Genomic DNA, 15,643 nt, shown 5'->3' with positions numbered 1-15,643 from the left:
TTTTCTCATTATTATATATCTCGAGTGGTTAAACTTTATCTCCATGCCATATATCTTTTGCGCAATAGCATTGCGAATAATGTGACTAAGAGTTGCGATAAGGCGGCTCGGTAGTGTCTAACAGAAAAAGAAATGGTTCGAAGCGCACCTCACAAGCTTGAGTCCGGACTCCCAGGAGTTTCCAAGCATGCTGCAGCTAATGTTGGGCTGAGTCATGTTGGGGTCCTTCTGGAGTTCTTTCAAGGCTAAGGCTATCACCTGAACACTGTCACGTATATGGGCTCTCTCGTCGGATGCGTTTACTAGTTCTAGCCCCAGCACACCTGAGAAAAAATAGAAAGAACATTGCCAACAAATTTTTGACACAAGGCCGTATTAGACATTACACATATACCGCAAGCTAACAGTGCCTGTTTCGCTGAACTTGTTACTATGTTAATTTCTGTGGCTAATTTCATGCAGTTCATTCATGCCCTGTTTTAGCCTATTTATTTATATGATATGCGTTTTGTAGTTCTTTATGTGACCTAATCTCTAAGCTCTATTTAGCACATTCAGGTGATGCGACTTTTGTGTGTGAGTGTTTTATGTTAGTTTGTCATTCATGCTGCTTTTCTTGAGGCCTTATGTGACTCTGTCAATCATACGGTACAGCGTCGTCTTCAATGACTCTCTTTCGAGGCCGATATATTAGTCATCTGGTACCTTCATTACTGTTTTGAAAGCAGTGCAACCCCCCCCCCCCCTCGCCTGCCTTGAATAACAACTTGTTGGCAGGTTTTTGCATACTGTAAAGCACTGAGGATGACTTACCGTCGGGCACATTTGGCGCTCTGAGGGCTTGTTCAGACACAATCCAGACATAGCCTGGACTTGTCATGTTCAAAAAGGCCACTTCGGAATATATTCCCGTCGCATCTTCTGCACTGAAACACAGACAGAAATATCGGGAAGGCGATCAATTTGTGTACTGCCTTGCGGGCCGACCATCGCGCACTATATATTTCCAGGCAATGGGGTTGTATACCTTGCTGTATTCGTGAAGCTGTTAAAAGATTAACGATAGTTTACTGTCCCTGAATATGTTGTGTTTATATCTTCTGCCCTATGACACTCCTGACTCCGAATCATATCCTCCCTTCATGCTTCCGGCCGCACCATTGAAGACCGCTGTCACTTTCTGAACTTTGTGTGATATTAGACACATTATATCCGCTACAGACCAGTTGGTGATCGAAGTTTAAGCGCACGAGGCAACGAGACATTGGGGCACTTTTGAATGAGGACAACGAGTCATTTTGCCGATATCGTTCACGTATCGAATTGGTGGCATTGACGGCTTGCGCGGATGCACCGCACGTACCCTGCGCAGACACAGTCAAACTGCAAACGCGAACATTTTACTTAGTCGGGAACTGGCGTGTATTACGTAAATAAGATATTAAAAAAATTGCAAGTGCGTTATTTAGGAGTAACTTTTATCCTCATTTGTGTTCGTTGCTTTCCCGTCTCCATGACCCCATGCAGGCCGCCATTCAGGTGTCGGCAGCTATAGTGTTACATGAAGCCGACAGACAATGAAGCCAAAGATAGCATAATGGTAATTAAGATTTTTTAATGCAATGCAGAATTATTTCGTAATGAGGGCTAAACTGCGAATGGTGGTGGTAGTGGGTTTGGCATTCTCACGAGCGGCAAGTTGTTTTTTTCTTCCACCTTTATTTCAACTTTGTGATCCACCGTCTACATTTTAATAAAGCTTTATTATTATTAAGAATAAGAAGCTTACCGTAAGATATCCTTCATTAAGGATTATTTCTACATTGCAATAAGAAGAAGAGTTAGATTCCCTTATACTTTCTTTTGCTTCATTTTCTGTTGGCTTCAGGGTCGTTACTAAATACTGAGGCCTTCAGTTCCACTGTTTCAAACAGATAAGTTGGTCAGTTATGGTGTCATCAGCACGAATTACCTTCCATCTTTTTATTAAAGCAAGATGCTGCTACTATTACCGCATCGGTTATAAGTTACGGCGCGTAGCCAACTCACGTTGCGTAGAGCACAAACACACGGCAGTGAATTTCCTTGGTTTCTTCCAGCTCTTGCGTAATGTCGGTGATGCCTGGTTCGTATTCGATGACTCGTTCGAGCTGTAACAACGAAAAGAGGCGAAGAAAACGCAAATTGTCATGAAAAGATTGGGCGCGAATTCAGATTCTATTGACGGCCAGGAAGAAGTCCCATTCGTCAACTACGTGCTGTATTGAAGAGGATGTTTATTATCCACTCTGTACACGCTAATAACGTATTCACTTGGGAAATAAGGCAACTTTCCAAAATTAAAGGAACACTTTGTCTGCGTCTAGGCCGGGTCTCACTTGCCCAGGCGTTTCCTCGAAATTACAAGCTAGCGACGGGTGTTCCTCATGCAAATATTTCCTTACGTCTACTGAGCGCCACGGCAAAGTGGTGGTCATTTCATCACTTTTGTGTAAATACTGCGCGCACTGCTGAATGGGACCACCTTCCCAGAAAACGTTTCCTTTTTTTTTCTTTAAGAGCGCAGTTGGCGGAAATTGAGTGGTAGTCTGGCTGCCCTGTGTTCTAAATATGGCGGCAAGTAGTGCGAGAATTTCTTTCTCGTATTTGCCCGACCCGGAGAAGTCCGCGGAGAGGAACACGGGGACTCTTGCTACTCATAGGCGCATACTCATACTACTCATAGGGCTTTTGCGCATGGGCGGCCCGCGCCTTATCTTGGAGGTAATCTCCAGCGGGTGCATAGGTTGGGCGAGCGGAGATGGCTGGGGGCTTCATGTGTGCTGTCTTTCCGGATGCCTAGTGCTGGAAGGCGCGTAATCTCAAGTTTTGGAGAAGCGTTGACGGAAGAGGCAGCATGAGGCGTTCGATCCCCGCTGCTCGCGCTCTTCATCACGCAATGCTTATGACAGCGAGTGTTTGCATTCGTCTAGTGAGATCTGTTCATGTTTGCCTATGCACGGGTGACGTCACGCTCATTAATTTAATTAGTAAGCGAATCTTTAATGCATATTATACGGCCGATGAAACTACGAACATTACTTGTAGTAGTCTAATACTTTGGTATCGCTTTCTGGACAAAACTGAGGTTTCTTTCCCTGCCATTAAAGTTATAGTAACCAAAGAAAGGCAACCTGTACGGTTCGAAGTTTTGCGGTTCATTTCAGTTGCCAGCACAGGTCTGGTTGTCCCTCTTGTACAGCCTTGTTTTCGTGCTCTGTTTTTATTTGTGAACATGAACCAAATAGTTAGAAAGTCCGTTTTATTAGAGGAAAAATGCTTTGTTTTAAATAGAAACGAATCAAAGATAATACATCTCAAGTTGCGCCACCTCTGGCGCTGTTTACGAGTGAGGATCTACGGTGTCTGAACACGAACCGTGGTTCCTAGAGACCGAAAACCGATGCGCAAGAAAGACAAAGGTGACGAGCTAGGTGGCATCCGCCACCATTCCGCTTCAAAGACGACGCCCATAATATCCATTCATCTATCCATTCCTCGCGTATACCTTGATGCCCTGGGGTTCGGCTTTGTTCTGGAATCGTCCCAGCGTGGCGCGGCCGTCGTTGTCCGAGCTGTGGATGAAGACCACGCAGCGGTATTTGAGGAACTGCAGCAGCTCCACCCACACATCGGCCTGCTGAGAGTACGGAGGCACCGTGCGAAGGAACGTCCGGTGCAGGTTCTGGTACAGTGGGAAGAACAGTTCAACAAGACTTGAAACAGCGCCTCGTCGTCGCAACCCTCGCGCAACGTGGTGTAACAAAAAAAAAAACGTCCATGCAGAGCTTGACGCTAGAGCTCGGGAAATGTGACGCCAAGAACCGAAGTCGCAAGCGACCTCGATAGATGCACGTGGAACAAGCCTTGCCGACAAGTGTTTCAGAAGAGGCTTCTCCTTGGAGTTTCTTAACAGAATTACTGGTCAAGAACTCTGGCGCTGCGATCCCTAAGCCACCATGGGTATGACGTTTACTACGTGGATATGGCTACAATTCACGCTCGTAGCTTGAAATGTTCTTGTGGCGTCGTCACACGTTATCGTTATAAATTTCCGAACTTTCATAGTTTCCTTAAATACAGCAATTAGTTGTTCGTGCACATCTGCAATTATTGCACGTAGACGAACTTACTTGTAATGAAGAGGCGTTGCTAAAGATCGTCAATTTACAACGTCAGAAAGCAGTTTCAAACTAGAGGGACGTAGATCAGACACGCAAACATGATTAGTGCGCGCCACTTCCAGGCAGGCTGAACGACCGCACTTGCAATTCCCTTAGACAGTAACGCCAGAGTTCTTTCTAGTAATCTTTCTAGCGAAGATTATGGGCCTTTGCGTACATTTTTAGAGACCATCAGAAAGCAATTGTCATGTCAGTATCCATACTGCATACGGCCGTTACTGATTCTATTATTATTGGTCGAACAAGTTTTAACACCTTATACCACTTTATGCTGTTTTATGCTGCGATCATCCCGGCCACGGCGGCCGCATTTCGATGGGGGCGAAATGCGAAAACACCCGTGTGCTTAGATTTAGGTGCACGTTAAAGAACCCCAGGTGGTCAAAATTTCCGGAGTCCTCCACTACGGCGTGCCTCATAATCAGAAAGTGGTTTTGGCACGCAAAACCCCAATTATTATTATTATTATTATTATGCTGCGATCGCTCGTTGCGTTTACCTGTCGTCTTGAATTCGGGAAACATAAAGGCGAGTAAATCGGGAAAATATGACGTAATATTCTTGTGCGAGATCATGCGGGACCAGGAAATTACTGGTCCGGAACTGTTAGTAGCGAGCCGCCTTACGTGAAACCACTCTTTTTGCCAATAAAAACTTCCGGCAGGACCCGTCTCACGATTTATGCCGACGTTAGCATTGTCGATGTTGGCATTGCCGACGTCAGCATTAACATTGAAGCAATGTAGCCACACATATTGCCAACGCCAAACGCAGCCGGGCTTCTCTCTCGCGCTTCCCGCTGCACACGCTGCGCCATCTGGCGCCGCCGCCGCCTAGTCCGCACGTGGCATGGTTTCGATTCTGCCGAGCATCAGATCACATTTAAAGGTTCTGCGGTTGGGCGGCGGAGAAGGGGGGGGGGGTGCTTGAAATTTGTTCCTAGAGCAGAGCAGCCCGATCTGCTACCAATTTGACGGGAAAATGGCTAGAGACATCGATAGATAGCTAGATAGATAGATAGATAGATAGCTAGATAGATAGATAGATAGATAGATAGATAGATAGATAGATAGATAGATAGATAGATAGATAGATAGATAGATAGATGGATAGATAGATAGATAGGTAGATAGATAGATGGATAGATAGATAGATAGGTAGATAGATCACGGAAAGTGCGTCAAGTACTACCAGTATGCTAACCGCAATAAATTATCTTCGCCACCCACATTCTGCAGCCTGTCCCACTAACTAACTGGGTCTATTGCAGCGAAGGATACGGGCTGTGTCAAGAAACGGAGAACAGGAAGGGCTTCTCCGTTGTTTGTCTTTGATCACCCTATAAGCGACGCCGTCAATATGAAAGCTTCAATGAAGAAACAGTAACGCACAATGGACGAGCCGTCCTCCCTCCATAATATAGTTAGCCGTCTCTCGTTGCAGGCATAACAGCAACGTCAAAAAAACATCCACAAAAGAAAGCAACAGGAACGTTGTGAGTGCAGCGATTGTCCTTGTCTGTCAGTGTTACTTTCTTTTGTGGGTGTTTTTTGACGCTGCTGTTACGCCTGCAATAAGTGACCAACTCGCCCAAGAACTAGTTTTACCGTGTATCGTTACTGAATGGCTTAGGCAGTTTCTAACCTTCAATATATTGTCCAAAAATGCCGCGAACTATAGGTAGTCTGCTTAAACTGTGCTGCATTGAAAAATCTTCACTCAGAATGAAGCAATGGCTTTCAGATCCACATGATGTGGTGTCAATTTCTTGACAGACCACAGCGACTCACTCACTCACTCACTCACTCACTCACTCACTCACTCACTCACTCACTCACTCACTCACTCACTCACTCACTCACTCACTCACTCACTCACTCACTCACTCACTCACTCACTCACTCACTCACTCACTCACTTTGTCGGAGAGGGAGCTGTGCCTGGAGCTGATGCCGATGACAGGTACGTTGTAGAAGCCGCATGTGTACGATACGGCGGCGGGAGACAGTTCGCCGGACACTGGGTGACTGATCACGACAGCAAACACCTGTGAATGGGCAAAACAACGTGCTCCTCGAGCTCATTGGTGGAGCTGTGCTGACGTCACTGCAAAGGAGCCTTCGACGGTCGGCAAATCAGGAAGACCGAAGACGGCGACGACGTTACATAATGCGAGCATTTGTTGCTATGTGATATTTTTTGGGCTATATATTCCCCCCTCCCCCAGTTTTATTTCATTACTTTCCAATGCAATGCAACGCAGTGTTATCAGATATGCAGAATAAGACCCCAGAGTGAAGTAGTGTAACGGAGTCATTTGCTTTAATACCAAATAAAAAATAAATACGACAATAGCTGAACAAAGTGGCTATGTGCAGAATAATACGATAATTTAAGGCTGTTGCGAATGCGCGCTATGCATAAAGATGATGCGAAATGTCGGGAGAACATTTCTATATTGGACTTGACGGCATTTTTTCTAATCAGCCTGGTCTTATCGGAAATGACCTGATACAAAACTGTGGAGTATTAATGTTTCCTGCCTTACAAGCTTGCATAAAAGCTTGTTGCAAAGGAGAGAAGTTGAGACTTTCCGTTATGAAACAGGCTACCTTAAATGTAAAAAAAAAAAACTCGACATCTTTGTTTTCTCTTGTAACATGGCGTTGCTACACTAAAAACATTCAGTGTATGTCACGTGCCTTACAGAAAACAGTAATAACAAAATATGTATTTTGAGCATATTGCTGTTCCATTTACCCCAAAACTGGTCGGCTGGAGGCTGTTTAATGTACTCAACGTTTACATTTGAGCTGGGTATTATTAAATATGACGTTAATTTAGAGACACAGCAGCCGTCGCTCAAAAACAGGACGAACATGTTGACAGGCAAGGCTCTCAAGTGGTCATCTTGGTCGTCCTACTTTCGAGGCGTTACCGAAGTTTTTGCGACGATCCAGGGTATTGAAATCTTTCGCAAGAAAGAATAAAAAAGAGAAGGTTCTGTTAAACAAGCCCCTATTTCCTATTTTACGAAAGGTTCTCCGCTGTTCAAGCAAAAAAAAAAAAAGAAAACGTGGAGGAGAGAAATAGAGAGCAATGTCGAAGGTCTTGAAGAAGTGTGTATGACAGCGCATTCAAACTTGGTGAGGCCTGAAGGGATTTTTGAATGGGCGCGCTACTTTCGAAGCGTATGCTGCCGGGAATTTAAGTACGCAGCCAATACTCCAAGTCCAAACACTGCGGTTGAAGTAGTTTTTGTAAGAAGACGAGACTGAAAAGCGAAGTATGAAAACAGTTGCTCAAGGACTGGTTGGTTAATCTGTGCTAAAAAATAAAACAGATGGTGATGTTGAAGTCGTAGACACGGACAATGGCTTAATAAAACTAACGGACAACATAGACGGGCAGACGAGAGAGCAGTTTTTGTTATCGTTTTAATACGTTCTTTTTGTTAGTTTCCTTTTAATTACTGTTGAAGCAGGTGAGAGAGTAAAACATCTTTATTAATAATATTTGAATGGCGAGTTTACCGGGATAACGTCCGCAGACATACACAGCTACACAAATAAAGTACTGAAAAGAATCCGAGCACACGTGAGAAAATCAGTTTTCCTCCACGGCACGACCGAACTACATAGCTAAACATAACTACGAAACTAGGTATCACGAAACTTAACATGCACAGCAAAGCAATGGACTGTTGTATTTAGACGTTTGTAAAGCAGGCTAAGACACGAACATTTAGTACAAAGTGTACACTTGCTTGCTCTCCTCCTAGACACAGAGTTGACGAACGTTAGGTGAAACATTCGTGTTGACAAGTTTGAACACTTGCTGGCCATGCATGTCAGGCTAAACCCACCTGCTGCACCGCCACCACTATTGCCACCTTTATGCGTTCAGTCTAATAAAAAAATGGAATGCCATATGGGACGTATCTTGTTCCCAAACATTGTCACCTGTCTTTGCTTGTGTTTCCTTCCTTGCAAATTCTGCGCTCACCACTTTCTTGCCATGCTATGTAATGCTTATAACGCACATTTACCCGGTGCGCAGCGTTCTAAGAGAGTTTTAGCCTATCCGGTATTCCGGTTTACGCACTGGCCTTTTACATAGTACCATGCTACCGGATGCTGGTAGTGGCATCTGGAGACGCCTAATGTAACCACAATGCCTTGTAGACACGTTTTCGTGTTGCACGATTGTTCTTGTCAGAAAAAAAAATTTAGGAAAGGCAACGTGTTCCCGATTACGCCGAGTGCCGATTACTAACTCCAGCAGCGAAGCAGAATACATTTAGGTATTACAATAATAGCTCTGTGTTGGGTTGAGCTCTGTGCTACCAGTTGGCGCCACCAAGCCATGCGCTCAGGTTGACCGATTGGCTTTGTGAGCCCACGGTAAAACCACAAGTCAGGCAGTGCAGGGTGATATGGGTGGGGCCTGTTTCGACTTCAGAGAAGCACAGAGCAAAGTTAGTTTTGAAGAAAGAGTCAGGGGCGTGGATGAACATAAATGGACAGCTAAAGTGCGCAAGTATCTGTACTTGAAAAGCGTGGACACAGAAAGGAGGAAGGGGTCAAGAAAGTTGGCAACCAAGTACAGGGTAATTGGAACTGTAAATAGACAACCGGGAGTCATCAGAAAGTGAGAGAAACTGAGACAGTTAATTGGATACAAATAATGGAAACAAAAAGGACCATGGAGATTTACAAGAATGAGAAGAAAGAAATTAGAAGGGAAAATCTGTATGATAACACAAAGGGCAGTGCCTTGCTATTTGAGGTTCGAGCTGGTTGCCCAAGGACAAAAACATACCGGAGCAAATATTCTGAACTAGATAAGGCATGTGTAGGCTGCAGCGAAAAATCCGGGGACCGCTCAGCACATCCTAATGGAATGCGAATAGATTTTCCCAGCGAGAACCGTAGGTAACGTACGCCTTCCAGAAGCGCTTGGGTTTAAAGTGAACATAAGCGCTAACCGGTCTGCAGTCGAGATAAACAAGAGACGCTTAGCATATTGGTGAAAAAAAAAAAGCAGGGAAGATATTGATACGACAGCATCTCTTACAGCCATAGGTAGCGGTACAAGGTATATGTTCAAGGGCAAAAAATCACCGCCACTTCCACTCCGTCAAGATCGCCGAACAGCGAAGCTGTGTTACTTACACGGAGTGTTATGTCATGCAAGTCAAACTTCGCAAGCAGTCTTTTGTTGTACCAATCTTTCAGCTCATTTTCGCTTTTGCGTGCTTTGCGTGGTGACCATGCTTTCGGAGTGGTTCTTTTGCGGTTTTTCGAGCAGTTATTATTTTGTTTTGCGCGTGAGGTGTCTGTCTGTTTTTCCGTTCTTTTTCTTTCTCGCGTGCAAGTAGCTCCGCCCATTTTTTAGCGCTCCGGTAATGACAGCAAGGTTTGGCGTGAAATCAAAACCGTCTGATTGGTTGGATTTGATTGACAATTGACGTCTTTGAGTTTCTTAATGAGGTTACACACACGTTCGGTTGCGACGGAGAGAATGACGTCAGTGACGGTATGCCAACAGTCCGCCGTTGATGCTTGCGTTCGATGCCTCGAGTTTGCTCAGTGGCGTGGTTAACAGAATCCGCTCTGCATGGCCGCTTGCGATTCTTCGAAACTGAATTGCTTCGAATTCAAATCAGTCCGTCACGTAAGACAATGAATGGCTCACAGCCCCTTGAGCGATGGCTCACTCTCCCGTAAACGCGGCCTCCCCATTACGACGACAGAAGCGAAATTCTGTGCTGGAATGACGAGCCGCAACGGAGCCAGCTGTGGAAAAAGACGACGACGCTCGAGCCATTGCTGATGATGATAGCTCTAGCGAAGTGCTACAACCAGGCTACGTGACTATTTGTCATAGCCCCATTTCACAGGGGACGTCACTAAATAATAATAATAATAATAATAATAATAATAATAATAATAATAATAATAATAATAATAATAATAATAATAATAATCTCAGGTTTACGCCTCAGGTCAGCCGCCCCCTCCCCAGCAATCCACAACCATAACTCTCAAAAGAAAGAAAAGGAATCCAAGATAGCGAATATTGTTCGAAAACAAAATAAGCCTCAAACTGTGCAAATTCTTCTTACAGTGTTGAATGTCCCGCGCGGTACACTGACGACGGCTACCACCTGAGTACTATTCCCGTCACTGTCAAGTTTCAGCATATTGTCGAGTCCTAAAGCTGCTACAGCCTCTCCGATTGGCTCAAAACGCCAACATTGCAGAATTTGACACTGTCAACAACAACGCTCCCAAGACTCATCCAAATAAGGCACAACCTATACAAGGCATTCTCTAACTTAAGCAGCTGTTTGCTAAGCTGTTGCCGGTGACGGCGGGATTAGCTTGACATGCTTGTTTGGCGATGGTTCCACCCGAGCATCTCATGCGTGTTAACATTGTTGTGGGCTATTGTAGATATCCCGACATCTTAGGGTTGCGCGTTCGAATCACGCCCTGGTCACCAGCAACTGCACATGGACTACTGGGAGCAGCTAAAAAACATTCGCTACTTTATTCTCACAGTCATGAGAGACACAGCCATGCGCCGAGCAAGATGGTGCCCCGACTTCCTCTTCTTTCACCTCCTCCTGCCCACGGGCCCGAGCTCGGAGAACCGACAGGTCAATGCGAAAGGCGCGCCATACCAAGGTGTAACCAAGCGGTTGACCAACTCAGTGTCTCGGAGAAAGGCAAACAATAGGCGCAGTAATCCTTTCTTTGTTACTCCGGTGCGTTCAAGGAACACTAGGTCTCGAAAGCTCGCTTGAAAGCTGTTTACTGAGGCTCATTCACACCAGGCCAACACGACACCGACGCCGACCATCGGCCGACTAGTCGGCATACTGTGTCTCTGAGAAGCACTCTGTCACACTAGGACGACAACGCCGCCAACGCAAGTGGCGAGCGGGATGACCTTGCGTGGAAGGTCATCAAACGCGGCTGCGTCTATTCGTATCCAGCGTCTGTAGGATTCAGCGTCTTCGAGAGCTAATTCCCGCACGAGGTTTTCGTACGCTCCCTGCACCTTCCTCTGTTCAGCGACCGTCGGCATACTGTGGGCGTCGGCACAGTGTGACAGAGATGCCGACAAGAGGGAAAAGCGGTGTCACCGACAGTCGGCAGACCGAAATTGGTGTCGTGTTGGCATGCTGGTGTGTAGGAGCCTTAACGACAGCAGTCTGTGCGGAGAAAGCCTCGTTCTGGCGCGAGTACTTACCTGTGCGGAGATGAGGTTTTCGCAGACGCTCTGTGCTATGCGTATGGGGTTTGAGTTCATGTGGACCGTCTGTGCGTAGAGCGTGATGCCGTGTTCTCCAACGGCGTCCTCTATAGCTTGTGCGAAGTAGCTGGTGCTGTCCGGAGGGTTCACCACGGCGCCAATGTGGAAGATGGGCTGCGCCTGCTGCCGCCGCCGCAAGAGTGCCCCCGCGGTAGGCGGGGATACCCCCGCCGTAGCTGTAGAGCTGCTGTAGACACAATGCAGAACAGTATGACTGGCCTAGGTTTGGCATATGCATTATTTGTGCCACTCAAAAAGACAGTAGTCGACAGGCAGCGACGGTAATAGCCTCTGTTCTGTTGTTTTCTGTTCTACATGGGTGGTTGTGGAGGGATATATTGAGGCACGGAGCACCTCGGCTACTTCATTTGTCTAATGTTATGCAGAACAAGCGAACGAAAGCAATAGCTTTGAAATTAAAAAATGAAACAAACGAAAAAGATATCAGAGGGAAACTAATAAACATAATACCAATACAACAAAAAAAACGACTACACAAGAGTTCTCATGACATCTGTCCATGCTGCTAACCCAATGACGTGTAGACTTTCTGGTTCTCATCTACCGATCCTTCGCGTACTCAACGGATGGTAGGTCTAAACACAAAGTTCAGTTTAGGTTCCGTCTGCAGATTAGCTCATAGGCCCGTCACCTCGTTCATAAACGTACGGGACTACCTACGTATCACAAACATCCGAGATTACATTGTGTGGTCCACAACGCTTACCTCACGCGCCTGGAATGTGACGGGCTTGTTACTTATGCAGGTGAATTCCCTTATTCAAATGGCGCATGCTTTGAACAGCGCTCACGCACTACGACATGTCTGCTTCCGTTTAGACTCTTGAGCCAGAGGATAGAGAAATCATCAACAGTGCTCAAACAAGAGTTGTTCCTGGAGCCAACCTTTCGACAAAGGGACTCGTCTACGTCGGGACGAACACAAGACCTCTTATGAAAATGTCCCCTGGATATCCTTTGTTCGAACACTAAAAATCATTCGAACTCTTTATCTTCCCGTGAACTTTATGTGTCTTGTTAGAACAGTGTAACACGGTACGTAACACGCGAGGCACTTAGCGCGGCCGTAGTCGGCGCACATGTCCTGCCTTCCTCGTTTAATGTGTCCCTCGGTTTACGCGCCTTTCTTTTATTGACATAATTACGGAAATGTTGGCTCCAACAGTTAATACCGGTTACTCTTTTCTCACACGGGTCACACGGAAATGCATCGCACAGTTTCACCAAGATAACGAAACACATAATGAAATGGCACTTCATAACTGTCACAGCTACAGACGCAGTACAGATACATAACGTGTCATAATACACATAACATATTATAAAACGACACATCATAACGGTCGCAAACACTACGCATACAATACACATCCGTTTAGAATTTTTTTTTCCATAACAGGTGCTATCACAGTTCTAGGAAGAGTGAGAAATATTAACCATAGTGTAGCCTATTCGATAGGTCTTGCACGTTAGTCGAGATGAAATGGTGAGCGATGAAAGAAAGGCGGCGAGACAAAAAACAAACAAAAATAAATTGCACGCATAATAAACACACGCACGCTCGCTACATGCGCTAACACAAGTTATTTACAGAGTCCTATTGAAGCCCTGTACTTCGCAGGAATAGCATAAGCACTTAAACGGCGAGCAATCGAGGTCACGGACATTGTCATGGTCTAAGAACGTCTCTCAGCTTAAGTCACGTGTCATGTCGCACGTGTAAAGCTTTCCTCTGAACAGCCATTGAGGACCTAAAACGACTTCAAATGCGAATTAATTTATTTAAGTCCTCCTCAACACTGCGGGCAGCGCACGTGGGGCAGGCATATAAGCAACGAACTTGATTGTTCCAATCTGCGATGATGATGGTGATGATGATGATGATTTATTGGCATTCCTTTTGAAACGCTGCGGTGATAAATAGTACCCTAGTCTGCTTGAGTTAGTCAGGTATGCTATACATGCTTTACGTTCTAGCATTAGTTCTTTTTTATTGCGATAAAGACTGGAGCTTACAGCAGAATTCTTAATGCGTATACGTGTAGCATTAGTTTCATTCTCCACGGCTCTCTAAAGCTGCCGCGTGGTTTTACCGGCACTGACTCGCATCGGTGCAAAAGGTTGCGGGTTTCCTCTTGACGGTGGGATCCAATAACTCGTATAGCTCAATAACTAAATCTAATAATAGTTGCGAAATTGCGCCCCAGTTTTAGCGTCACCTGCGAGTCCATCGTTTTCGCTCGTCTCCATCTCAGTCAGTCGCCGACAGTGTACCTTTGCATGTCGCTGCGCTAGCACTGTTGCAGAGTAGTTTCCAAATTAACTCCAAATTAGAGCCCCCCCCCTTCCTCCCCCGCAACAGGCACACCGTGTATACCCATACTAAGCTTTCAAACGAACGACAAACGACGTACTGCGCAAATTGGGAAGCGGGGGAGGACAGAGGCGGAGATTACAACACAGCGCCTTGGCGTCGTTTCTGCGCCTGTCTCCGTTTCTGCGTGCATAGGGTGTTTTTTTTCGTCGTTCAAAGATGTACCATCACGCCCACACCTCTCCTCTACTCTGCCTAATTGCTAAGGGGTTATTGCGTTCCGGTGCTGAATTAAGGTTGCAGATTTAATTCTCGGTCGGAGGGACCCCGATTCCGACGGGGGTGGAATGCAACTGGGCTTTGGGTGCACGTTAAAGTGGTAAAGAAATGAACCCGGAGTCCTCCACTAGGGCGTACCTCACAACTGTAGCTCAGGTTCGGGAACGCTAAACGGCACAATGAAAGTGATTACTATTCTTGACTAGACAGTTTTAGAATAGTGTCTGTCGCCTTACGTACGTTAAACGCAAGCACCTTTGCGGGACGTTACGGCACGTGTCCTTTCAAGTTATTTAGTTTAACTTACGAAAACGCAAACATAAAGAGAACGTTATAAAACAGGGCGCCTTCTGGTGCCTCGTGCCAAACGTATCCAAGCCAAGACGGTCCATTAGCAAGCATGCTGCTGTTGCTATGTGGACGCGTCTCGTTAGGCGTACGAGTGCCAGAATCGCCGAACGATCTCAGAAAATGGACGTGCTATGCACTCGTAACTAACCTTTCAGGTGAGTTTAGAGGAAGCGGAAGTTCACAACAATGGTTACTGGTTATCAAGGCGAGTGACAGCGTAGCCATCACGAGAATTCGCGCTGAAGCGAGAGCCATGGATGCCGCCATGTTCGACAACGCTACTTCTTAGCGTCCGTAAACATTGCGGACGTTAAGCGCGCCAAATAACGTACGTTATCATAGTGCACGTAAACCGCAGAAACCCAATAACGCTCCGAGCATGCGCAGTGAGGACGACGCTATTTCTTTACGTGCGTAATGCTTTTACGTTCGGTTGCAAACGTTAAACTAAAGCTGTCTGCTAACTCAAGCCTCTGCCGCAAGGAGACGAAACCACTAGGCGCGTGACCGCAGCTGACTATAGGAAAGGGAGTAAATACGCTGGCTGAGTGTTTGTGACGTTGCGCCGCTGAGCTGGAGGTCTTGAGTTCGATCCCGGCGGCGGCCGCATTTAGATGGGCACGAAATGCGAGAACGCTCGTGCACATAGCTTTAGGTGCACGTTAAATAGCCTCAGGTGGCCAGAACTAATCCGCAGTGCCCCACTGCGGCGGACCTCATAACCAGATCGTGGTTTTTGCACAACCCTACGATATACATAATTTTGAAGGGTGAACACCGAAAGGGTGATCGCCTAACAAATATTAAGACAATGATCACTGCAGAAGTACTAAGTATAACGGGATTCGCCGATTATTGTCAGAATACCTCGTTAGTTCTCGTATTGAATGGTATGCCTCAAAGGCTTGCGTTTTTACGAGTTTTCTGCTGTTATGAGGAGCAAATGCACGTTATGGGCCTGAAGGGCAAATAATGCATTCGTAATATTGTTTAAAGGTATAGGTGTGCGAATATAGCTCATTTCTAGCACGAATCAAATTGTCTTTGTTACTGAAATCATATTCGGTTCAAGATTTCAGCAGTATATTCATTTGTGATCGAGCAATGAGTTATGAGACTGGCTGTTATAATG

At 45.9% G+C, this 15,643-nt stretch overlaps 1 protein-coding gene across 4 annotated transcripts in view; it reads right to left on the bottom strand.

The window, feature by feature from the left end:
- The window catches only part of LOC142564035 (glutamate [NMDA] receptor subunit 1-like), a 142,122-nt gene that overhangs the window by 41,111 nt on the left and 85,368 nt on the right, over window positions 1-15,643 (bottom strand). For 3 of the 4 annotated variants that reach the window (XR_012824470.1, XM_075674853.1, XM_075674850.1), the window contains exons 3-8: window positions 11,484-11,733; window positions 6,142-6,270; window positions 3,548-3,724; window positions 2,050-2,150; window positions 814-926; window positions 149-323 (exon numbers count right to left, since the gene is read on the bottom strand). Coding sequence is in view for 3 of the 4 variants with exons in the window: in XM_075674853.1 (XP_075530968.1) it covers window positions 149-323; window positions 814-926; window positions 2,050-2,150; window positions 3,548-3,724; window positions 6,142-6,270; window positions 11,484-11,733 (945 nt within the window). In the remaining variant the exon portion in view is untranslated. The remainder of the gene's footprint in view (window positions 1-148; window positions 324-813; window positions 927-2,049; window positions 2,151-3,547; window positions 3,725-6,141; window positions 6,271-11,483; window positions 11,734-15,643) is intronic. The other variant, XM_075674851.1, reaches the window with a different exon arrangement.

The sequence above is a fragment of the Dermacentor variabilis genome, chromosome 11 (genome assembly GCF_050947875.1).
Source record: "Dermacentor variabilis isolate Ectoservices chromosome 11, ASM5094787v1, whole genome shotgun sequence".
In the NCBI taxonomy this organism is placed as follows: domain Eukaryota; kingdom Metazoa; phylum Arthropoda; class Arachnida; order Ixodida; family Ixodidae; genus Dermacentor; species Dermacentor variabilis.
This window is presented reverse-complemented; position numbering and strand designations above follow the sequence as displayed.